Genomic DNA, 26,059 nt, shown 5'->3' with positions numbered 1-26,059 from the left:
TTCCGCACTGGATTTCAACATATTATTGGATGGACATGAAATATAATTGGATACAATTGTTTTATGAACTCCGAGACGTGAGTCTGATTCCTGGCCATGGCTAACGTCAGTGGTGAGTGAAAGGAACCATCATGCCTCAGCCCCTTCCTCCAGCAACCCGTACTGTCCAGTGTGGTGAAGTATGGTCAAACGACTGGCACTGCGTTGGGGGAAGGCCTTCATCCAGCAGTGGATTAGCAAAGAACTGCACGTTATATAATTTATTTTAAAGCACTTGCCATCGCAGTCTGTAAGGCAATCCAGTCCGAGTCTTTGCAAACTCAAAGTGAGTTCCTGCACACAATAGCACGTGAGTGCCCATCTTCCGTTTACGGCCCTCCGCCAGTGATACAAATTCCACATTCCTATGGCAGGGACGAGTATTTCCACGCAACAACCACCGTTGACTTCCCCACAATGTGGTAGTACTCACGTTATCGACCCCAGAGGGATGATGGGCTGAGCAAACCACCAAGGACTCGCAACCTTCTGACTGCGAGCCCCTTCGCTCTGCCCACTGCAATGCGTGGAGCGTGACCCCCCCCCATCCGCGGCGCCGTTTTTTTCCCTGCGCTGACAAAACCGCACCGCTTGTTCTCCACCCCCCCACCACCACCTCTGACTGGCGCCACTAGGAGGAGACCGCAGCAGCATCGGCAGCACGGGCAGCGTGGGCAGCAGCCGCAGCTCGGGCAGTGGGCAGAGCGCCGGAAGCGGCAACGGGCAGCACCACGCGAGCAACGGGGAGACGGCCAAGGTGCAGCGGCACACTCCCGGGCACACGTGCGCGCTAGCGCTAGCGAGCGAGCGAGCGTCCTGCGTTAGAAACGCGTGGAACGGCCGTGCCGACGCGGACAAGGCTTCGCCTTCAACGTGGGATTGTGGCCAATGTGGCCTGACGAACGCGAGGCTCTGTTTGCTTCACGGCACCAGCGGCCAGGGCACGAAGCACCGTGATCCTTTCTGGCGGATCTCGACGGGCTGCGCGATTTCCAACAGCGGAAAGATGTAACCAACAATGTCGCCCGGGCGGATTTTGACCCTGTAATATATACTGTAGACGTAGAGTGCTTCTGCCATCTATTGGTAGACGTGATTATGTTCTCGGCGTACGAATTCCTCAGTCGGGGATTTTTTTTATTTTGCCATCAGCTGCAGCCAACGAAAGTTGCTGTTATGCTTATGTTGGAGGTGTTTGTTTTTATTTGTTCCTGGTATCCACAACGAAATCGATCGTGATCCACCCTCGGATCATGATCCACGTATTGGCCGCTGCTGCTTTATGGCCTTCCGTGTTCATATTTGACACCCAGCGGTGGCACACTTTTCAGAGAATTCAACTTGTAATGGTTTAATAATTGAACGTCTGATATGTGTGTAACCCCTATACATGGTCATCCAAAATGAATCTCACTACACGAGTGAAATTGGCCGGAGTTGAAGCACCAAGTGGCCTAAGGCTTCACTCATTATCATCATCGCTCAATGCTCGCCTCCTGCTTTCAGACTTGCCGTTTTGTCAACGTTGCCACAACTCGTGCAAGTTGTCACAATATTGTGGATGCGTTCTTCGATACAATTTCATTTCTCTTTATGCCCCGAGAGGAAAAAATTAAAATAATAATAATACCTAACACCTCGCTGTTCTTGAAACGTACAGTTTTGCAAGGGATGCATTCATCTTTGTTCGTGGGGTACAGCTGCCAGCTCGTGGCAAAAATCTGGCGATAAATAAATTGTGCTCGAGCAGCAGTCTTGCCCCCTGCATTGTGCAATTTCACCAAAATCCTGTTGACATGGCTTACAGATGATCGAAACTCCGTTGCACAATATGACTCTGAATTCGTAAAAATGTTTCCAAATTGTTTGCAAGTGAACCACATTGCGTGGTGCAGCATTCGTGTTATCGTGCTGTAATGTCCAGTATAGCTGCACGTGTTCACTATAGGCACGAGCCAGAAATAGCACCCAGAGTGTGAGTGCCAACGAATCAAATCGAATCATGAGCACATATGGTATTCGCACCATTCCTCCCGCGCTGTATATCTCGGATAAGTCGTGCGCAGTCTCCCTTTTCTTCATGAGATTGATGTTGATTTAGAGCAACAACGATCTTTTTAGATTGAGCTGGTTGTGCCAGATGATTGTGTCAGGAGTAGCGACTGAGTGGTGAATCACTGTGGTGATACCTCCTTCGTGTTTGTAAATTTGGCGTTGAGTCGTTATGTATCCCACGGTCTGTTCTGGGTGACCACAGCCACACGACGGAGAGTGGTCTGCTATAGTTTCACAACAGGAGGCATTTGCTGCTGTGTGGTCTTTCCCAGTGAAATCATTTACAAGCAATTTCACAATCTGGGCAAAAGGTGGGACCGTGACACTGGCGCCGGTTGCAAGAACAGCGGCCGGGGTCTGGCAGCGCACTATGAATGGGCAACCAACGTCCAGGATTCCAAATACTGCAAGCAGTGTGTTAAGTTATTCCAAGAGAATGAAATCCAGTCTTGGCTACAAACATTTTTATTCATTAAGACTACTATCTCAAAAACTCAAGGCTGTGCTTTAATGGAATAGGTGTTTCCCTTAGCTAGGTGTGCCACGCTCAATTCCCACCAGCTATAACGTGTGTATTTTTGTTGTACGCGATTTCAAAACATTTTGTGCAGACGGAAATTGTAAAACTGAAATGCGTTTGTGTGCACGCTTTGTATGCTTCTGTATGTGCCCTTTGATTATGCGTGTTGAGCGATGAATGTGCACCCGTGTTGAGTACATTGACATGTCTGTATGTATGTGTGTGTTTTCATGCATGTGTGTGGGGAGTGGTAGCATCGTGGTTAGCGCGCTGCACTGGGAACTCGACGACCCGAGTTCAATTCCCGCTCATGGCCAACGCCAGTGAAAGTTATCTGGACTGGTCCTGGGCCTGCCGTAGTTCTGCTCAGCCTCAAATGAGTACCTGGTGCAGTGTGTAAACATCACCAATGGGGAGACAAAGGTGGTTGGGCGTGGTGCTGAACACCCACCCCCTTGAGTGCCGTTCCAGCCGTAATAGGTGCTCGCTAACAGCACTTGCCCCAACAGTTTGTGAATGCTATACACGGGATCTTTGTGTGTTCATGTTTGTGTGGGGTGGTTGGGGGGTGATGGGGTGAGGCGTATTACTGTTTTTTTTTTATTTAAAAACACGCGTTTAGAGTATTTGGCTGCTATAAATTTCCACGTGATAAGCCACCTTGTTACACTATCATTTGTGGCCAGGTCGCTTCTGAAAAAGAGCTATACAGCTTAACGTGCATTACTTGCTAAAAGAAAAAATAGTTTAGTTTATAGTTTAGTTTGTCGTGGCCCCCCACACAACACCTCGACTAGCCCCCCCCCCCCCCCACCACCCCATCCGTGTGGAACTGGAGCCTGGGCCTGATGTCGGGTAAAGGTGGTCAGGGTACTGGCGCTCTGGACCGGTTGACCAGTGTTTGATTCCCGGCCATTCGCATTATCGGCGGCAAAAGCGTGCACCCGCGCTCGCTTCGGTGACTTGCTCGAGAAGAGCTTTGCGCTTTGTGCTGGCAGTCTGCTCCGAGGCTCAAGGGGCGACGCTCGCCGCCGTGTCTCTGTGCTTGCACGTAGCCCGTCCAGGTGGTGCAGTCACTGCAGCCGGTGCCCGAGTCCGAGGTGAAACTCCCGGAGCACGCCTCGGGTAAGTCCGGCTTCTCTCCTCTCCCGGTCGGTGGTAAAAAAAAAAAAATAATCAGAACGGTGGAATTGATTCACTCGCTAAAAATTTTTTTAAAAATTAAAGTATGCTCCATCTCCGACGGCCTTGGTGTGTATGTAAGTACGGTATGGTGAACTTGCTCGCACCATACGTAGCCAACCACGCTAATCAGAGGTGCGGGGAAAGACAGCAAACTGGAAAGGGTTGAGCCAAGATTGGCTTCAATGGGCGACCAGCGTGCATAATAACAGGTTTTGTTGGCTACTGTCGGGCTGCATTGTCAGCACAGGGCAGTGCAGCAAGATCCACTGCTGTACTCTACGCCAACGTCTGTGCTTCCTGCCGTGAAGTACTGTCCAGCAACCCCCACAACTTGTGCGGCATGGGTTACAATATGTACCTGCACACGGGCTCTCCATAGCACAACACAGAGCTCAACCTCTGCGGTGCTGATATGAAACATAGAAGCGATTAGATAAATCGACCCTTGACCGGGACTTCAACTCGCTACCATCTGATTGTGAATCAAACGTTCCACCGAAGCCCACCTGTCCAGACATCTCCGCGTCTTCTCTAAGGCCCCGCAACTTTATTAGTCAGGTAACAAAACAAAAACAATCACCGATCGACCATGACGGGACAATCGAACTCCTTGACCACCTACCTCTCCATCTGCAGCACAAAAGCGGAAAACCTGTTTTAGAGCAGCTCCACCACTCGGGCTATCATTTTCAAATCTCGTCGCGTTATGAGCCAGCGAAAATGCCCAGGCAGTACACTGAGCAAGAGGTAATCCTGGGAAAATGCTTTCAGTGAGGGGCCCCTAACGGGCACGCGCATTCAGGCACGTGGCCAAAACAACCCGCCACTTGGCTGTGCCTGGGCTGCAGTGCCGCACTGCTGGTGACGGCTCTTGGCTTCGTGCAGCCAGGGGCTGGGCTGGGGTGGGCCGGGGGGCCGCATTGGGCTGCGATGGACGTATGGCAGGCTGAGCTGGGCTGAGTTGGACTGCACTGGGCTGGGCTGGGCCGGCCTCACCAGGGCTCTAAAGCTGGGTTGTTCTTGAGCAAGGATAGGGGGGGGGGGGTCAATGGTTTGAGCTGTTTTGAGGTTAGCTCGAGCAAGGTTGAGCTGCATTGAGCTAGGATGGGCTGATTTCATGTAAGCTGAGATAGATACAAAAGTAAATAAGCTGGGCTAGGTTGAGATGTGTGGGGATAAGTTGAGCTGTTTTGCTAGATTGAGCGAGCCTCGGCATAATTGAACTGGGCTGGGCTAAATTGAGATAGGCTGGGGTGTATTGGGACAAGCTGGGCACGATTTAGATAAGCTGGGCTACGTTGAGCTCAGTTGGGCTGGCATGAGCTTGGTAAAACGAGACTGTGCTGGGGCTAATCGCGACTCGCCTCGTGGGATTTGAGCTCACCTGGTTTGAGCCGAGTTTTAAGTTGGACTGGAATTGAGTTTGTCTGAGCCAGAACAAGGTTGGGCCAAGTCTGGCCTGGCTCCCTGCCTGGCACGATGTTTTACATTTGTTTCAAATGCGGGTCCCTAGGATCGGGCCATGGTCAGCACACGCTCGGAGCCGAGAGGCCCGCGCAGAAGTCGATTAAGCGTCACGAGAGATTCGCGGATGACAAGGTGAGCGACGGCGATGAGGTGCAAGGGTGTTGCGTGCTTGTTCTGCGGCGTGTGAATGCACAGTCTGTCTTTTTGACAGGAAGCAGTCTCTTTTTTAATTATTATTATGAGCACATTGCCATGTCTGCCGTGCCACGGTATCAGAGAACCCAGTGTGGTTGTTGACATTGCGGTGAGATCACGGAGTTCGGCGTGTGTGCGCGCCAGCGTGCTGTGTGCCGAGTGGTAGTGTCGCGTATAGCGCACTGCGCTACGAACCCGGCGAACTGAGTTTGATTCACGCTCACGACCAATAACGATCGCGAATATTTGAACCGGTTCTGGGCCTCCCCTAGGTCGACTCAGCCTCAATTGAGTACCTGGTGCGGTGTGTAAGCATCGCTGCTAGGGAGACAAAGGCGGCCGGGCGTGGATCTTTGTCTTTTGTTTTGTGTTGTTGAGTGAACATTGGTGAATTGTATTTATGTGCGCATTTCCATCTTTCACCGCCCGCAAGGTACTCTGTGTTTTTTTCCCGTAACGTTTGACCGCTTAAAAACATCGTTTCACCAAAGCGAGTGTAATTTCGGCGCGCACTCATTTTGCGTGCCGTCATATTACAAAAGTCCTCCTGTTTTTTTACCAAATAACAGGATTCCATCGGGTAATGAGCTTTAGATTGCCCATCATTTAACACAAACAAGCCGACAGTAGCCATTGTCAAAAAAGGGGTTTGAAGGCTCATACGTGCGATCGGGGTGTTGTGCAACTCGATTTGCAGTCCTAAATCCAGAATTTCTGCATTCCCTTAGCAAGGACCAGTCCAGCTGTCAGAGTAAAATCACTGTTGGCTTTCCACAGTGGTTTTCGCTTGACCACAACAAGAGATATTTTAATTGGGACTTGAACCCATGACCTTCACATTGTGAATAATTATGAATCCGTCACAACACGACCAAGCCGGATAAAATAAATACTCGCCCACTGGGAGCGGCCGGTTATTTATTATTTATCTCCGTCATCCTCATCAATTCTGCTGGATGGAATTCCTTCCCATCCCCTCTCACCCCACCGACAACATCAATTGCTGCCTTCCCCGCTCGCGTGCAGCTGCAATTCGTCGTCCAGCGACGTGTGTCTGTCGCTCCGCATCAACGCCACTCCCCCCCGCCACCCCGTGGGAGCGTTCAATAAACGCAGTTAAACACACAATCGGCTTTCGCGACCAATATTATCCATAATAGAGGTTTTTGGGTGAGATTGCGTAAAATATAAATGTCTCGTTCAACCCGCCTCCACCTGACATAGCTAATTAGTAAGGTTTGTGATGTTAACAGAACGTGCCAATTCGTTTCGAGTACAGCACACCGGTGTGTTGGAGAGTAAATCCACAACATTTACAATCTGAGTTCGGCGTTTCGCTGTTAATTACAACCAGCATCATCAGGCCACAGTCAGAGTTGTGGAAAAATCCTGCTGTTTCGGTCTTAAGGCGTTACGTTCAAGACAGGTTGCACGGCTGACATTTAACAATTCCCTCCCAGGCCCTCCCCCCCATCAAGCACCTATTCTGGGGTTCGCCTGACATCAGACGAGATTGTCTCGCCACGAACAACTCCGAAGCGGTCGCAGGATGAAGTTGTGTTTTTAAATCCGAGGGGACCCGTGGAGGATTGCCAAAGTTGATATACATCTCTCGTGCGACGCCCAGACTGTTTTTGATTTGGCTGTGACAAATGCAGTTTGTTAAGCCTCTTGCTTCCCGGCGCCCCCCACACCCGCCTCCCCCCATCATCCTTTCCATCAGCCCTGACCCCAGATTCATGAATCCAAGACACGTTACCACTTTCCAGCGAACGTAAATAACACACTCTTTGACTCTTGTCACAGATGCCATATTGTCAATGTCCTTTCAAACACATATATTTACGTATGGATTTTATATTTCCCAATTGCCAGCCGCAACAAATTATGCCCTTGGGGATTTCTGGTCCAGGGGATGCTCGCTACAAAGCTTCCCCCCCACCCCACCCCATCAACCGCCGGGTTATTTAAATGGTTACTAATATAGAAGTGGCTCATGAGGCTAAGGCTCATGTTGTAGTTACTGAGTCAGCACATCTGAAAGCCAGACTATAATCTAGGCAGGCGCCTGCTTTTAAACCCTTTGCAAAGCTCTGCCGGACGAAGATCTCCACATGCTGTGTCAGCTACAGGTGTCGGTGGAGCATACTTCACTAGTGTGGTTTGGAGGAAGTGATCAGGACTAGTTTCAGATATCACTCACTTCTGATGTTCGCCACGGCTGGGCATCGAACTCAGGTACTGCATCCAGGTATCCAGGTTCATCATGTCGTGCGCTAACCACAGCGCCGCCAGTCCACCACCATACCGTAATTTATATCATTGTTCTTTATTGTCTCGATCTCATCAGTTGTCATGCTCTGCTGCTTGTGATATCATCGTAATTGCGAGGCCAAAGTAAAAGACCAAGCCCCAGCAACAGACCATCGTTGTCTGTCCAACTTCCCGGAGGCGGCAGTACGACTCGGGCCGCGTGTTTCCGCAGGAAGCGGAGGCCATCTACCTGTGGCTGCGTGAGTTTCAGCTGGAGCAGTACGTTGACAACTTCATCAACGCCGGCTACGACCTCCCCACCATCAGCCGCATGACACCAGAGGTGAGGACTTGAACTCTGAGGTGAGGGCGTGACCCTGGGGATGAGGGTGTGACTCCAGAGATTACCAGGTTGTCTTAAGGGCATGGCCCCCCACATGTGGTTGGCATTATATGAACACATTCCTGCGGAGGGAGCTGGTAGGAACGTTGGGTTGCTCGGTCAATGGCCAGGGTCAACGGTGGCGTGGTGTATTCCGCAAATATGCCCGACTGTGAGGGCGGGCACAAGCCGGCGTGAGTAGGTTAAACGTTGAGTTTTATAAGGGCACCACGGGGTGACCAGCCCCTCCCCACCCAGCCTCACCCCTCCCACCCCCCACCCAGCCCCACCCTCCCCACCCAGCCCCTCCCCACCCAGCCCCTCCCCACCCTCCCCTCCCTCCCCACCCAGCCCCTCCCTGCACGACGGACAGATGGACACAATAATCCACTGTGGGCTGGTGTAACCAGAGGTTCCTGCCAGTACAATTATAATAACGTGCAGCCCTTTGTCAGTCCACTGTTGGGTGAAGGCCTCCTCGCCGGTCAGTGTGGGATGATGAAGGGAACCCAGAACACTCGCCGCTGGCATTAGCGGCGGTCAGAAACCAAGCGCGTGTCACGCGGTTCGGAACACCACAGTATGCTCTTCACTGTTCCGCTCCTCCGTCATGATGGCATTTACCCTGGAAATAAAAACGGTGTAATCGCTTCGTGAGTGCCACCCTCAGCGCTGGCCATGACCGAGTACGTTCCACCCCAGCGCGAGTCTGCATTTTCCGCTCTGTTGCTGATGTGCTAATGACATACGTCGACAGGCCGTTTTCTATCGTTGGAAACATCTGTCAGGCGAATCGATCTGTGACTCTGGATAGATTGAGCCCCAGACCGAAGCCACGTTGGCCCTCCCTCCTTTTCTCTTTCGCTGCAGAAGAGAATTGTCCATTTCACTCCCTATCTCGGCTGTGAGTGTTTTTTATGCATAATCGAGCACGTGAGTCCACATTCAGATGCTGGTGATGGCGGTGAGCCCGGGAAAAGTCAGCGAACACAAGGCGGGGATCGGCCAGTTCACTCCTCAGGGGTGCTTAGTGTCCATATCAGAGCGCTGAGCTCGCAGACACGAGATCCTTAGCTCGGCAGGTTCTCAATCACGGTGACTTCGTGGTGTCGGCCCAGCGGCTGCTGACTTCACACAAACATTTACAGCATTCCCTCGTTACTCGCGAGGGATGCATTCCCGGAGATGCTCGTGAATTGCAAATTCCGCGGATAACGATATTGGCCTACGAAAATTACCTGAAATAAATACGTAAATAAGCTATTAAATACGTGACTATTATCACATCAATTCTCTCCCATCACTTTATCTCATCTCTCTCTCTCTCGGTGCAGTCGTCGAGTTCCAGATACGACTCGCAGATAGCCAAAATCACGGATAACAAGTTAGTGAATAAAGAGGAAACACTGTACACGTAATGTGTACTTAATTTGGGATATTGCGACTGACAACGACACTTATCGAAATATCAGATTGTTCTTGTTCTTCTCCTTCTTGGTATGGCTGTTGTTGATGAAGAGCGTCACCTTTAAAACGTCACGTTGAGGCGATAAGCCTAGACAATCGCGTCACGAGTAGCGGACAGCATATGCGATTGTTTACGGGCGATACGGTTGTGCAGCATCCATTGCTGGGAACAAATAAAATGCCTCTCGGGGTCGCTTTAGAAGTAGCAACATGACATCGCCTCCCAGGGGATCCCATTGTCCTCAGTTCCACGTTCACTTTCTCAAGATCTCTCGTGGTTTGTTTTCTCGCTCGTCCGTAGGACCTGACTGCGATTGGTGTGACCAAACCTGGACATCGCAAGAAAATCACGTCGGAGATCAGCAAGCTGAACGTGCAGGACTGGCTGCCGGACTACAGACCGGTCAGTGCACCGATCGCGCGGGATGGGAAACGGCCCACCCGCTTCAGTTGAGTGTGGAGAACTAGGCCCTAAATGAAAAACTCCAACGCGCATCATTTGAGTGTGGAAAGCCTGGCCATCGGTGAGAAACGCCCACCCGCATCAGTCGAGTGTGGAGAACGTGGCCTTAGGTGAGAAACGCCCACCCGCATCAGTCGAGTGTGGAGAACGTAGCCGTAGATAGCTTAGTACAGGGGTGGCCAACCTCTAACAGACCAAGAGACAAAAAGTACCTGTGAGTTCTGCACAGAGCCAAGTGTATATATACAGTGAGTGCATGTATTAACATTTTTTCCACACAGCACGGTAGATATTAATTATTCTTTGCTACTGTCCTTCGCTAGAGCCGCGTACGGTGGATTAAAGAGCCGCATGCCGCTCGGGAGATGCCAGTGGGCCACCGCTCGCGCGGCGGCAATCCACGCTGAAAGTATTTCATTACTACTTTTGACATCTCGTCTCACCGCTTGCTAAAGCAGCGGGCATTCCCCATTACAACGCACAGCAGGACTCTTCGCCGCCATTAGGGATTTATTACGTCAACGGAGACGCTGGTGCGATGGTTAGCAGCGCACAGTCCTCGCAATCACTTAAGAGGTCTCCGGTTCGATCTCAAGGCGCGGCAGTTGAAACGTTGGTGCGAGTTTCTTAAATGCCCCCCCCCACCCCACGCCGCCTCTGCCCACCTAGCAGTGTGAGTGGGTTCACCACAGTGAGTCGATCGGCAGGTAGCGTGCGTTCGGGAAAACCGTGAGTACCTCTTATCCAGAAGGCGATCTGGCCAGCATGGCAGAGTCGGCTCAAATGTCTTCTATGCAGGATGCCCAAGAGCTCCCGTCGCCAGTAGTCGCTGTTGTGCCAGGATTAGCGATTGTAGAGACTGCACCTTCATGTGTTTGACCCCGACTTCCGTGCCGTGTGTTGCGGTGTACTCAAGGCGGGACTGGGGGAATGGCTCGCGCTCATCGGCCTGGCCCAGTACCACGCCACGCTGGTGGAGAACGGCTACGAGAAGCTTGAGTTTGTGTCCGAGATCACCTGGGAGGACCTGCACGAGATCGGCATCACCAAGCTGGGTACGCCTCCCTGGTCCTGCAGCGTACACTCACACATTCGTTCTGGGCGCCACGGTGGCGCAGGATGTTAACTACCTTGCCTGGTATACAGGAGGTCGTGGGTTCGATCCCGACCCTGCCGCCTGCTGTATATTTGGAGTTTGCGTGATCTCTCTCCCCATAGTCGCGTAGATCTTTCTCAGGGTCCTCTTTGTTGAGATATCATTAGTGGCCAGGTCGCTTTCTGAAATTGTTATAGTTTTCATTCATTCATTCATTCGTCAATCATTCCTTCGTTGCATGGTGGATGATCCGGTTGAGTTTGTAGGATTTTTCACACGTGAGAACTTGAGATTTAATCCTGCATGGAAACCCTGGGATTTAAATGAAGTGGCTGAGTTTCATTTGGATTGCCACCTGTTCCTGATTTTCCCAGTAGGCGGAAAGGAAAACTACGGAAGGTGTTTAATGCAACCCAGGGTTGCCACAATTGAGGTAAAGGAAAGCAGGATGTGTGGGAAGAAGAACAACAATATATCAATATCTCACAGTACCGGAATACTAGGGGAGAACTGCTTGTAAATGCACCGTGTCTTAAGTGCTGGTATTATTATTACCCAACTGACAATAACCAGGATTTGTTTACGTCCCCGGAAAGAATTACAGATTTCCCAGGACAGCTACGATTTCACAATGGGGACAATACTGGGAAAACCAGGACTACTGGCAAGCCAAATACAACCCTTCCACTTAGCACGCAGGATGACATCGACTTCTTGTGCGTGAAATTCACTCCAGTCTCAACCTTACCATCCATGCGGATCAGCAGGAGAACTGTAAAAAAACATTTTTTTACACATTTAAAATATTCCCCCCTGCGTTATAATGCTACTCATCCAAGCCTCGAAAGCAACATTTTTTAAAGGGTCGTGGAACCAACCTGGCTTGTCGTGGAACACTTTGAGGTGCACCGTGAAAGAGTGCCACCTCGTGGTGAGGAGAGAGAGAGGCCTGCTGAATGCAATCCTGGCAAGTAAAGTGTCGTCGCGGTCATTTCCCAAGTGACGTTTCTCAGTGTTGGGAGTGGAACAAGAAGAGTGGGTGAGTGGAGGCTTTCGGGTTAGGTCGCTGTAAAAATGCGTGTCACTGAACCCTCCCCCGCCTGGTACAGCCGATTAATAAAATTGACACGTGAATCAAACGCGCCAAATGTATCACAGCCTCAGAAGCACCACCGATGTTGTAGTTGGAGAGGAATATCACAAGATGTATGTCCAGCATCAGGTTAACAGGTCACTGGAAATGTATAACAAGAGTGGGTGTTTCTTCATTAAGTGCCTTGATTTCTGGAGTAATGGCATATAATCGGAAGATGGTAAAGTGGTGACGTTGGTTGGTGAACTGGGCTATGAGCCCATAGGCCTGGGTTTGATTCCTAGTCAAGGCTAACATGAGTGGCGGTACTGAGCTCCCCTCTTCAGCAACTCGCAATGACGAGCGTGGTGAAGTATGGTAAAAACACCTCCAACTCAGCAGTGGCTTAACAAAGGGCCTGAATTATGATTACAATTTAATGCGTAGACAAAACGCCATTCATAATCTATTACAATCTCGAATTGCGATTTGATTCCAGAATATATTTTCTGGTCTTGTGTTTACTATTGCGTTTGTGTTTTTTTTTATTTGTTCGGATTTCTCTGCTCCTTTGCCCAAGGCATACAATTTGCATACCATTCGAAAAAAAATGCATAAAATGTAAAATTATTCTCACACGCGCCGTTCGACACGTGCATTGTGAGCATGTTCCCGGCTCCCCTAAAGGAAGACACAAACCCCGTTTGCACGATCGTTACCACGGGGGACAGTAAACCGGTGCCCCTGGACGACCGCTCTCTTACGTCTCTCCACCCCGCAGGTCACCAGAAGAAGCTGATGCTGGCCGTGCGGCGGCTGAGCGAGCTGCAGCGCTTTGAGGAGCAGCACCAAGCCCGTCTGGAGGGCGCGGCCGCCGCCAGCGGCACCCTCAAGCGCCGCCCGAGTCCGGCGTCCCCGGCATCGACCACCACCATGGCGATCGTGTCGCACGGCCCGGGGGGAGACCCTGGCTCTCCTTCGCCGGCGCAGCCGCTGCTGCCCCAACCGCCGCATCACCCGCAGCCCGGCTCCCCGGCTTCGTGCCGCTCACCGAAACTGTCGACGTTCCAGGACAGCGAGCTGAGCCCCGAGCTGCAGGCCGCCATGAGCGGCGTCGCGTGCCTGGCGACGCTGAGCCCCGGCGTGACGCGGGACAGCGCCGGGCTGGTGGCGCGCGCCATCCGCCACGGCGGGGACGTCTCGGCGAGCCAGGAGAGCCTCGGCGGCCGTTCTGGCGGCTCCGGGAACTCGCAGCCCACGGCCGTGGTGCTAGCGTGCTCGCGCGCCTCCAGCAACTCGCAGGAGAGCCTGGGCGGCGGGGGCGGTGGCCTCCAGGCTCGATCTGGTTCGGGACCGATCCTAAACACGGGCGGTGGAATAAGCCCGCACCATCACCACCAGCAGCAGCAGCGTCATCATCATCACCAGCAGCTTCAGAATCAGCAGCATCAACAGCAGATGTATCATCAACATCAGCAGTGGCACTACCAACAGCCTCTTCAGCAGCAGATGGGCAGGGACGGCGCCGGCGGCGGCGTCAGCGGCGGCTGCGGCGAGGGAAGCGTCGTCTTCCCCCCGGAGCAAAGGAGCAGCGGTGCCACGGCCGGCCCGGCCGTGCAGCCCAAGCCCAGGCCTCCGCTCGCACAGCAGTGGAGCCTGCCCAGCCAGCCCTCCCCGACGTTCAGCACCTTCACGCCGCCGCACACACCAACCAAGGCCCCGCTCGCGTCCCTGTCCCCGCAGAGCCTCACCCCCCCACGCACGCCGGGATCGCGTGAGGCCGCCGCGACCTCCCCGCCCCACCCGCCAAGCTCCCCGCAGGCGTTCGTCTTCCCCTGCCCGGGTGGCGGCAAAGCCGGCAAGCCGCCCGGCGCGGCGGGCCACAGCCCAGCACGGCCTCGCGACGTCGTGCGGACGCCTCCGTATGCGCGGCAGCAGCAGCGGCAGCAGCAGCAACGGCAGCTACAGGACTCCCCACGCTCCCCCGTGGCGTTCCCATTCCCGCCGCCGCCCGCGACCAAGGGCCCGGCTTATGCCCAGACGCGCTCCGAGCCTCCCGCTGGACCCGGCGCCACGCGGCTCGCCGGTGCCATGCCCGTGCTTCCGCTAGAGGCCGGGGTGGCGGTGAGGCCGGCCAAGAAGCGCTCGCAGAGCCTGAGCCGGTACGGGGGCGGCGCCGCGTCGGACGGGGAGCACGAGGTGGCGTCAGCGGCGGAGGATGAGCCGCGGCCGTTCTCTTCCGACGCTCTCTTCACGGTGGCGCCGGCCGGAGGAAAGTACGGGCCGGGTTCCTACGCCACGCTGGGCCGGCGCGTGGGCCGCAGCCACTCGGTGCGGGGCCGCGGCTTCCCGCTGCCGCCACCGCCGGACGCCGGGGACGGCACCGTCAACCGAAGCCACTCGTTCGCCGTGCGGCAGCGTAAGCGGGGGCCTCCGCCGCCGCCTCCCAAGCGCTCGAGCTCCACCGTCGCCTCGGGATCCACGCTCGCCGACACCCAGGACCCGGAGGCCGGAGGCGAGGAGTGGCGGCTACAGCGGCGGCGGCAGTGGGAGGAGGACGTCGTCCCCCCCGCATCGGTTCGCCGGGACGCGCTGGAGAAGAGCACAGACTGGAACGGCAACAAGCTGTCGGAGGCGAGCGGTGGGCCGCCGAGCGTGCGCAGCATCGCCGCCATGCTGGAGAAGTCGGCGCTCGGAGGCCTCGTCCCGGCGTGCTCGCCCGAGAGCCCTTCCCCCGGCGAGACGCGCAAGGTCAGGGCCGCATTGCCGCAAGCCGGCGCCGACAGCGACCGTGCCGCGCACAGAGACACGCCGATGCCCAGGGTCGACGAGGCCCTCTCAGCCCACGTCGTCGGCAAGGACGCGACGGATAAGAGCTCGCGCTCGCGGTGCCAGCTGGAGGACCGTTTCGGCACCGGACACGGTAAACCTGATGGAGCGCCTGCCGTGCGGCGCGTGAGCAGTACGAAGAAGGCGGAGGTGGCCAACGTGCCCAGGGACGCGGCCGTCCCTGCCGCCGTGCACTGCAAGAACCGGTACAGCGCGGCCGCGAGCGTCGACGCAGCTTCGTCGGAGCTTAAAACGGGCGCTCGCAAACGGACGACGAGCGAGCCGCCATGTGCCTCGCCACGCTTGGAGGTCGGAGTTCAGAAGGCCACCCCCGAAGGCGGCCTCCCTCCGGCAAAGCAGCTGGGAATGGAGAGCAGCCCCTGTTCTTCTCAAGGAAGCTCGGCGGAATCCATCCCGTTCGCCGAGGAGGGAAACCAGACCATCAAGCAGCGGCCCAAAAACGGCTGGTCTCCGACGAGGGGCGAGGCCCTGGACTACGAGGGCAACGTCATCAAGGGCGAGGCCCTGGGCCCGACCCACGGCGACGGGTCGAGGAACGTGGACAACGCGGCCTTCCTCGCGTCCGTCGAGGACCCATCCGCTTTCGAGCAGGGGCTGGGCGCCCCGGAGATCAACCTCACGGAGACGGACACGGTCAAGCGAAGGCCGAAGGCGAGGAGCCCTCAGAAGAGCGGCGAGGCCGCCGTGGCCAGGGTGCAGCCGAGGGCGGCCGCGCAGCCCCCGCTGCCGCCACCACCGCCGCCGTACCGCGGTGCCGAGGCTGCCCAGCTGCCCACGGGGACGGGAGACCGGGCCAAGCCCACCGTCTCCCCCAAGCCATCTGCCACGTCCTTCGGCCAGGCCAGGCCTCCCGGACCACCGCCTCCACTCATGAAGAAGCCCTCCGTGCACTCGTCCACCGGCAAAGGTCATGACCTTTTCACTGCGCTCAATCGCGGGGGGGGGGGGGTGATTAAAGTGCGGTGCCATCTTGTTTTTTAAATTACGTTGATGTTAAAATGTAACGGCTTATTTTAGTGAGTGCATTATCACCTCATTTGAATAGAATGCGTGATTTTTCGCTTTCAAGAGTGTAAATAAATAGTCTGGCTTAACAGTTTATCATATTGGAACCTACCTGTTAAGTCGCAATTATTTGAATCAGCATCATTAACATCATCGTCGTCACCATCTCTATTATAATTAGCATTTCTCATTCAAAGAAACTGCGGAGATGTCCATTCACATCAAAGCAGCTCACACAGGCCTGGCAAGACGATGACCAATAATATGCGACGGTTTTGGCTCTGTTTTCTTGTTCAGACGGCAGCAGGGACTATCCACCGGGAAGTCTGCCCCCTCCGCCGCCTCCACCTCCCATGTCGGTCAAAACGGGCGCCGCTGCGTCCCCCTCCGAACAGGACGTCGTCTTCAAGCGCGATGCCGGCCGACCTCACAAGAAGCCACCCCTGCACGCTCACCTCTTCTCCTCCGAGCCCTCCAACGACAGCAGCAGCAGCAGCAACCGGAGGTCGGTCCCTCACTCTCCAGGGAGAATGGAAGACCCTGCAGCCACACCGGTAGAGAAGAGCCGCGCCAAAGCGCCGGTTAGGGACGATCGTGAGCGTCCGCCGGAGTCGCCCGGGGGCGGCAGGGAAGCTGCGACGGTGGCGGCCGGTGATGGCGGGAGGCCCGAGTTGCGGTCGGGCATGACCGAGGTGGCGCAGCACCGGCTGGAGGAGACGAGCGCGTCGCTGGCCGCCGCGCTGCAGGCCGTGGAGGATACGCTGCGCCACGACGGCCGGTAAGACGGAGATGTGTGCGTGCGTGCTTGCGTGTGCGGCGAGCGGCGGAACGATGTTCGCGGAGCCTCAGCCACCATCTGTGGATGAGACCAGGTTCTCAGGTGCGGCGAGTTGAACTTTCTTTTCAAGAAATGTACTTAATTCACTTTCTATGATTGTTCATGCGCTGCTTTTGATTTGCGGGTGTTTGTGCTCATGTTTTGTTTTTTTAAATGACGTTGTTTTGCGCTGATTTCTATTCGCGTCGTTGATGTACTTCAATGTTGATAGAATGTCTTATTTTGGTGACCCAGATGGTGGGGACAACCACCCTTTCACCCATATGTACACGCACGCACACACACAAAAACAAATACGAAGAAAGATCCCACCGTATAGTCTTAACAGACGTTTGAGTCAATTGCTATTAGCAAACACTAATGAATGCGGGCACGGCACACGAGGAGGTGCGTGGCCAGCACTATGCTCATCCGTCTTACCAGGTACTCAAATATTTGAGGCTGAGGCGACCTAGGCGATGCAAAGGACTGATTAAAATAATTGTTACTGGTGTTAGCCATGAGCGGGAATGGAACTCATGGCTAACACCTGTGACGATTATTTGAACCGGTCCTGGGCATCCCCTGGGTCGACTCAGCCAACCGCTTTACTATCGCTCACACACACAACCCTACACACAACAACCCGGTCTCATTCGCTCGCACGCGTGCCACTCTCTCTTGCAGTGGCGACGGCAAGCCTCGGCCCACGGGAAATCTCCTGGACGACATCGGCAGCATGTTCGACGACCTCGCCGACCAACTGGACGCCATGCTGGACTGAGGGGCGTGGCACCGCGGGAATGTCCTCGCTCAGCCGAGCGGGCGTCGTGACGACTGTGCGTGCCACAGCCGTGCCACGGCCGTAGCGTCGGAGATTTAAGCTCATTGATGGCGATCTGTGGCCGAAATGGCTCAGTGCGCCTTACCTGGAAAAAATAATAATACGTAAATTTAGTTGAGATCAGCGACGATAATGTTGAATATTGTGCGTTTAGAGGGACCCCACGCTAGAGCTCCCTCTCGTGGAGAGGCCTTTCGGCCAGCGGTGGCGTGAGGAAGCGATTACAGGTCTGCAAGTTTGCCTTTTCGTGTCGTGCATTGTTTTCTTTTTAAATAGCAAAGTCAAGCCGTGACGGAAATAACTAGAGGTCGGTATTCAAATCCACATCACTGCAAACATTCTTGTAAGTGTTCTGTCGTGTCAGATTGCTAGAAGTTTAGAAACAAACAAAAAATATACAGATGGAATAGGTTTTATTTTGTATTGATGCAGTAGTTAGATGTGATTTCGAACAGTTAATGAGCCTAGAAAATAACATTTTGTACCCAGTATATAGTGCTGACTAGATATTCTTGAACGTGATGTCGTCTGAGATTGGCTTTTGCGTATACAAATCTAGGATCACGTGCGTATGCCTGAACATTGTTAATCTGAGCAAGTGCCAATTTACCCACGAATACTGAGTGGTTTTTCCAGTCAGTCAGTCGTGCAGCAGCACCCGGCAGCTGACATACTTCCCGTGAGGACAGCTAATGTCAAAAACATGAACGACGTGCCCTCCTCTAGGATGGGCAAATAAATCACTCATCGGAGATATAAGAAAGCTAATATATATTTTTTGCAAAATCACAGAAATCGTATATGCATATACATCACATTGTAAGTTTAAAATTGCCTTTATGATAAAATCATAGGTTTTTTTGAACAGAATAACAGACTTAGATGATGTACTACTTAGAGTGCAATTGCAAATAAGAGTATCATGACAACTAACAGTGTTTATTGTATACCATATATATAATACCACCACCATCCCGATCACCACCATCATCATAAGCTATTGCAAATTGGTTCTCGCAACTTTGCATTGGTGTTAGTCGAAGTAAGAGCTCCTTGACAGTTCAATAATTGTGGTCATTACCAGCAAATCCACCAAGTTAATTATTTCAGGAAAATTTAATAAATATTTGCTCCCCCTTATTGCCTTCACGGAATCTTGCAATGCCCGAACGATCATCTGCACACTTATTTTTATAATGACGCTCCCACTGCGCAGTATAATGGGGGGTGAAGATGAATCAGAATTTGCAATTATCTATCTCTGCTCCAGAAACAAGCGATATCTGTTTGAGCCACACAAAGAAGTGTTTAATTGAATTTAACGCAAGATCCCTCTTGCTGGTGGAACAGTATAACATACTTCTGTTTTTTTACGCAAGATACCCAAGATTTTAATACCGTAGGTTCTTAGCTTCTTTGAAAAGCAGTTGATGTGCAGGCCAGAAGTTGCAAGGTCAAAGTGATTTCCTGCTCAAATGAGCATTCACGTGCTAATCATCTCATGTTTACAGCCTTAGCCAGTTGTGAAAAGTCCATATTCCTATGGTGGGGACAAATATATCCGTAAGACAACTGCTGTTGACTTTTGCACAAAGCAGTAACTCTTTTACCTTCCCCAGAGGGATGATAGGCTGTATCAACCCCCAACCAGGATTTGAACTCGCAATCTTCCGACTGCAAGCCGCTCGCTCTTCCACCACCACCACGTGCACCATGTGCAGATGCTGGATGAATTATTTCTTCACAGGATCACGAGAGTTGGCGATGGTTTGGGGAGGCTTTCATCAAGTGGTGGCTTGACCATGACTGACTGACGACGATGATGATGGTGGTCATCGTGATTTGGCTTTGTTCCTTACCAGAAATGGCGCAGGGCAAAATCGCGTGTGAAGTGTTCATTGTATTGCACGATCACTTGGCCTAAATCTGATATTGCTTTTAGGGCCTTGGGTTCAGGAAATGACAAGAGGCTTGAAATGTTTTGCTTGTTTGAGTGTGACGACGTTGGCTTTTACTTTGCATTCCAACGGAATTCCAGTTGGCGGAGCATTTTAAGATAAAGAGTTATAATGTAGAAGTGTGTTTAGATCAAATGTTGCCTACTCAATTCCGATGGATGTCAATGGGGAATTTTACATCGAACTCCATTGTGAAATTTTAAACGTATCAATAATGTACATTAACCTTCATATTTATAATGACAACAATATACTGAATAAGTGGTGATCATTTTCTTGCAAAAGTGTAATAATAACATCACCACAAGTCGCCGTTATATCTACATAAATACCAATAAGGTTACATTGTATAATGATTGCATTGTATCTGGGATGATAGAGATTGTGAATCTAAAACGTCAAAGAAAACCGCTTTTTTTTAATACGCCTTTATATTTTCCCAGAGAGCCATATTGACTGTGGTCCACACAACGTGGGGAAGCTAAATATCTGGTTATTTTGTATTTGTTAAGTGCCATATTTGTATATAACGGCAACGATAATTACACGATTACATAGGTATTGCGGCCATGAATTACTTGAACGTGGTCGAGAATTTAAGTATTCTTTTCTTGCCTATAAGTACAGCTGCGATCTCTGCCTGTCACATGATATATACACACACACACAATATATATTACACACTGCAGTGTATGCGTAAAAAAGGCCACAGGTTTCATACTGTAGTTATTACTCGTAACAACTTTGTAGCATATACAGTTTTTAAGAAAAAATAAACCCCAAGACTGTAATTCGGCACGCACACGCGCCGCACACACACACACACACAGCTGCATCGATGCATGCTGTCAATAATTGGGGAGACCCAGCTTCTGACCGAGACGCAAACCTCGCCTGCGCACACGACGCGCACTTCACGCGCAAGCTCTCGGGCAACTTCGAACGCAGCCCCCGAACGCGCGCGGTGCGAATTTCCGTCGGCAACGAATGAGGAGGGACATCGCGCCGAGGCAGTTGCAACACCCCGCGCGCGCACAGACGCGCACACAACCCCTGCACATCCTGCAGCAGGAGTACATCGCAGGCAGGGATGTCAAAAGGCACGTGGACCGTTGGCCACGGACGCCAAAATGCATGAGTTTGTACTTACAAGTATTCAAAGTCGAACAGACGCGTACCTTCAGATGGTGCGTTTTTGAAGATTTCTGTTTTGGAAGAAAAAAAAGTTCGATTTGAAATGCCACAAGCTAGTTCATAACTCGAGCATTGTTGCTACGGAGATTCGTGGAACACGTTAACGGGGACGCCGGTTTAGAATCGAGCAAAGAACGGGCCGATTCCTTGAATGCGTCTGTGAAAAAGTGTGGTGGTTGCCGTTGCTTGCAGGCGCTACCCCAACCAATGGCAGTGGCTTCATTACCAGGGAGGGCGACTGGGTTCGGGAAGCGATGCTTTGTGTAAACGTGTTTTAAGTTCCGTGAGCAGGTTTAAAGTGTAAAAAAAACCAAGGCATATTAATGGTGTCTGTCGCCAAAACTTGCCAAAGTTGAAAAAAAAATACATGAACAAGTTTTACTTGTTTACCATTTGAAGTATTTTAAACATTTTATTGTTTTTTATTAACGTGTTTCCTAACGTAGTATGAGATATTCCTATTAGTACTTTATTGAAAGCGTAAAATTGACAAGTACAGTATGCTTTTAAATTTCAATGTTGAAATGTTTTGTACAAATGTATATTAGAATAATCCTGGTTTATACTCTATAGCTTTCGATTTGTATTTACCCAGTCGAGCATTTCTTCATCGCTTAGCTTGACCACAAGGGTGAAATCAACGCTCGCGTTTCAACTGAGAAGCCACCGCCACCGATAATCGCCAGTGTAAAATCATGTTCCACGTTGTAAATTAACTTCCACGTTTTAACACATTGAGTGAGGTACCGATTTAAAAATAGATATAGTATTATAAAATCAAAAAGAGCTTTGTCACTTCATGGAATAGCCCTACTTCAGGACCCGGATCAGGAAGCTCTGTAACGAGAGAGCTCAGGTTTTGTTCACGCCTCATGATGATGCTGGATGTAATTTCCAATGAAACGTAACAAAATATAAATTGTTAACATTTTGCTTACTTCTAAACATTCCTCCTCTCTTTCTGAAGAAGAAGCAAATCAGTTGGCACGTATTCCCACGTGCAATTTTTTTCTTTGATTGGCTGTGGTCGGGTGGTAGAGGGCTATAGTTACAAATGGACATCATACCTCCTCAATTATATAACACAAAATAAACTAAATTATGACTCGATATTGGTCGTGAAAGCATACGTACGAAATGCAATAAGCCATTCATAGCTTTCGTAGTTGATACATTCATTCGACCTTGTCTCGTTCATAAAGGAAATTCCATCTCAGTAATCTGCCACATAATTATACAGTTTATGGATGCACGAACAATGTGACACACAATTTTTTGATTTTCGGTAAAATACTAAATGCAATTGGTTTAAAGAGCCTTAAAATGTCTTCTCAAAGTTGGATTATAGTTTAACACCTAGTAGGCTTTCGTGACCAATATTATCCATATTATCGATTAGATCGCGTAAATATGAATGTGTCATTGAACACGCTGCCACCCGACACAGCCAATTAGTAAGAGTTGTCACATAAACAGAACGTGCCAATGTATTAACTCGTTCAGCACGCCGGCGTGTTGGAGAGTAACCCCACAACATTTACAATTCGAGTACGACATTTTGCCGGTAATTACAACCAGCTTCATCAGGCGAACAGACAGAATTTTGGCGAAATCCTCCTGTTTCGTTCTTAAATAGATTGATTAATCCAATCGTCGTCACTTGTGAGCCAATCAAGCAATTGCATTACGATTGTTGACAATTACCGCACTATCATAGCCACGGAGAGACAGACATTTTATTTCAGCGAGAGAATCCCGATGAAGCGATTAGACCAGCGATCGGGAACCTATGGCTCGCGAGCCATATATGGCTCTTCTGGTGACGGCATATGGCTCCCAGACAATTTTGAGTTGAAAAAAAAATACAAAAATCAGTTTGGAACTGATTTTAAAATACTTCTGATATTGCTTAATAATACTGTGTCATTTTAAAGTAAACAGAAATTAGTTTTGAAGATAAATTTCACGGGTCACGGGGCCTCAACGCCTGCATGAAGCTCAACCTCACCACGTACGAACCAGACTACAAGGCCATCAGCAAAACCATGCAGCACCAGAAGTCGCATTAAAAGTAAGACATATTTAATTTATTATACGTTCAAAATACTATATGGCTCTCAATGCAATATATTTAGAAATATTTGGCTTTTATGGCTCTCCCAGTCAAAAAGGTTCCCGACCCCTGGATTAGACTCTTGTTCACAGGTCTCCCTCCCCTTGGTGGTCGAACATTTAATTACGTTGCTATGATCACGCAACAGGCACAGCCAATGTAAAAAAGTAGAAAGTCTTAACTTCAGAGAATAATTTTTAAAAAGTCCTCACAATGACAATGCTTGGTTATATCAAAAGATAATTTCACCGCAGTATAACATCTCATTTAAACTTTGATATATATACACATATATACAATATACCGTTTTACTAAATACAAGTATTACAGTTTTGAACAACTATATTCGTGAGAACAATCGTAGCGTACAGTTTTACTTGCTATAAACTTTGCGCACGTATATAAAAAAGAAAGTAAGCTAAATATCCGTCACGTTTCACGCTTTCCGAGCCCGTACGCAGAGAGCACGCGCGCACAAACACACGTGGAGCAGCAGCAGCAGCAGCGCCTTGGACCACGTGGCCACTTGAGGTCAACTCCCACGACGCTTCGCGTCGCTCCGGCGAGATTTCAAACCCACCTTGGTCCTGCTGCTCCCCCCCCCCCCCCCCCCAGGGATTGTCCTCGTCGTGTGAGGAGGTGCCCTACATCCTGTGGAATATATATACATCTTGCCAGGGGTTGTGTTAAAAAGCTCCGGGTTTTTAGCAACGTATACATAATATACTCCACTCGAAACAATGCATTTACTGTACGTGTAATCTCTCCCTAGCCTGCTTATTGTCAGATGCTCTGCTTCTTCTGTGCATGGACACGTATCGGTTATCTCTCTACTGCGGGGGTGACAATCCCCAGGTTCGACACCAACGGCGTAGGGGGCATCATAAAATCATCTAAATGGCCAAACCCGACTCTCCCCCCCACCTCTTACTACGCTCGCCCGTCCGTTTCTCGTCAAGCAGGAGACTGCTGTGACAGGATTGAGAGGATGGGGAGGTTTTCTTTTTAGAGGAGAGTTGATGAGTGTATGGTTTGTGGGGGGGGAAGATATGAATTGTACAAAAAGCATTTTCAGAGAGAGAGAGAGCGCCTGTGTGTGGGAGTGTTTGCGTGTGAATTATTTTATAAGGTTCAGTAACACAATGTATTGTACATCTTCCATAATACAGGTTATTTGGGTTCTAGCACAAGAAACCTGTATTATGGATGATATTGGTCGCGAAAGCCTACGTGATTGTACATCTGTTAATAATGTACTGGATTTTTGTTTTACAAGCTGTTCCTATAGACTCTCAATGGAAACCGCGTGCGGTTATTTTACCGCGGTCGTATGTTGAGCATTGGCCTTCTGATTTAGACTTACACTTCGTGATCTTCAAAAGAACGAAAATAACTCGCCCCCCGTTCATCTACAGTTAAACATCTTCTTGGTTCTTTCGGTAAAGTCACGTAGAAGGGAAATAATTAAAATAAAACATCATAAAATAAAATTCTCACGACGTTTCGGCCACAACACAAACAGCCGTCCTCAGGTGAAGAACAGGTCTGTCGGAAAGACAGTGTCTGAATGGGCACCACCAGGCTTGGCAGCGTATATTTAATATGTACGCTTCTTCCCGACAGACCTGTTCTTCACCTGAGGACGGCTGCTTGCGTTGTGGCCGAAACGTCGTGAGATTATTTTATTATGTTTTATTTGTATTATTTAATTATTTCCCTTCTACGTGACTTTACCGAAAGAACCAAGAAGACGAATCCCTGCAGTCACGAAAGCGTTAAATCAAAAAACAGTTAAACATGTTTTCATAGCCCCTAATATGCGTTCGATGCGGGGCACACACCACATTTTGGTGAACTCCCAACACCAAAAAAACCACATAACAGATCACACTCGATCGAGTTTAATCCATGTCAAGTAATAATCTCCGATCAGAGATTGCTGTACAATTTGATGTCTCATAGGAAACAGTGCAATAACTATTATGATTATTATCTAACAAAACATATTTCAGCTGCGACAAAGTCCTTGGGGGATGTTTCAGCTAGAATAGTTTTCGCCATTGTCACTCACTCCTGATTCCCTTGAGGTTGAGTCCAAGTGTATGACCCCCCCCCCCCCTTCAAAAAATTGGTTTATTCCATTCTGCACAGCACCTGCCAGTGTGCGTTGACACAGTGAGGGAGGTGGGGGAGGTTATTTAGTTTGGGACGTACCATCACGACTAACTGGGGAGAAGGGGGGGGGTGTGGATTAAATGTTGGTCAACTTCAAATTGAACGTGATGAGTGACAGCGATATGTACGTATTGTATATAGTTAAAGAATCGTTATAATAAATCTGTATACGACTCGGCGTTAGCCATCATGAAAGTACTTAAAAGTCTGCAAAAAATAGCATCGTCCGCTTGACGCTTTAATTCCGTGGCTATGTGCAGGCGGTTAAAGCTGTCGCCGAGTAGATTTAACCATCGCCTCTGCTGTGTGGTGGCATAGAGCTGCTTGCTGCGCCGTCACGTACACCACGGGGGAGGTGAAAGTTCAGACGGACGTTGTTCCGAACGACCGTCGATTTGTGAGCAGCGGAGTCGAACGAATTCCGCTCGCTGCGTGAAGTGAGTTCTTGGCGCTTTGCTCGATTGCTTTGTTTCCCCCCCCCCCCCAACTCTGTCTCGTGAAACCTTCCAGGGGACAACGGTGGCGTTCGGTTGATCGTACGTAGAGAGAAAACACTGCTTCAGTTCCAGAGTCATAATCCAATAGCAGCAGTATAATATGTGGTGGGTGGCTTGGGGAGCGGTGGGGGGGGGGGGTGGTCTTCATTCAGCAGTGGATTGACCCTGGCTGATTTGATGACGAACAATTATTGAATTTGCACGCACGCACGGTGCCTGGTCATGAGAAGTCGCAAAAATGTAGTGCCCAACCCATACCTGCCAACCCCGCTATCAGTGCCTACCTTATAGCAGATCAATTCAGATCGTATTGGTCACCTCGTGCCCCTTATAAATCTCAACGTTCATCCTACAAAGTCCCATCACAAATATACTAAACAAAAATGTTGCCCGTATTGAAACGGCTGTTGCG

General features: G+C 50.7%; 1 protein-coding gene across 5 annotated transcripts in view; it reads left to right on the top strand.

Moving 5' to 3' along the window:
• Positions 1 to 24,362, top strand: part of LOC133345308 (caskin-2-like) — a 418,730-nt gene extending 394,368 nt beyond the window's left edge. For all 5 annotated transcript variants that reach the window (XM_061555995.1, XM_061555985.1, XM_061555959.1 and 2 more), the window contains 9 exons: positions 675 to 796; positions 3,670 to 3,739; positions 5,313 to 5,398; positions 7,947 to 8,057; positions 9,865 to 9,966; positions 10,943 to 11,081; positions 12,976 to 15,951; positions 16,347 to 16,827; positions 17,554 to 24,362. In XM_061555995.1, coding sequence (XP_061411979.1) covers positions 675 to 796; positions 3,670 to 3,739; positions 5,313 to 5,398; positions 7,947 to 8,057; positions 9,865 to 9,966; positions 10,943 to 11,081; positions 12,976 to 15,951; positions 16,347 to 16,827; positions 17,554 to 17,650 — 4,184 coding nt within the window. In that variant the 3' untranslated portion in view covers positions 17,651 to 24,362. The remainder of the gene's footprint in view (positions 1 to 674; positions 797 to 3,669; positions 3,740 to 5,312; positions 5,399 to 7,946; positions 8,058 to 9,864; positions 9,967 to 10,942; positions 11,082 to 12,975; positions 15,952 to 16,346; positions 16,828 to 17,553) is intronic.
• The last annotated feature ends 1,697 nt before the right edge of the window (positions 24,363 to 26,059 follow it).

This window comes from Lethenteron reissneri, chromosome 3 (genome assembly GCF_015708825.2).
Source record: "Lethenteron reissneri isolate LAM-NWPU_2019-01 chromosome 3, ASM1570882v1, whole genome shotgun sequence".
In the NCBI taxonomy this organism is placed as follows: domain Eukaryota; kingdom Metazoa; phylum Chordata; class Hyperoartia; order Petromyzontiformes; family Petromyzontidae; genus Lethenteron; species Lethenteron reissneri.
This window is presented reverse-complemented; position numbering and strand designations above follow the sequence as displayed.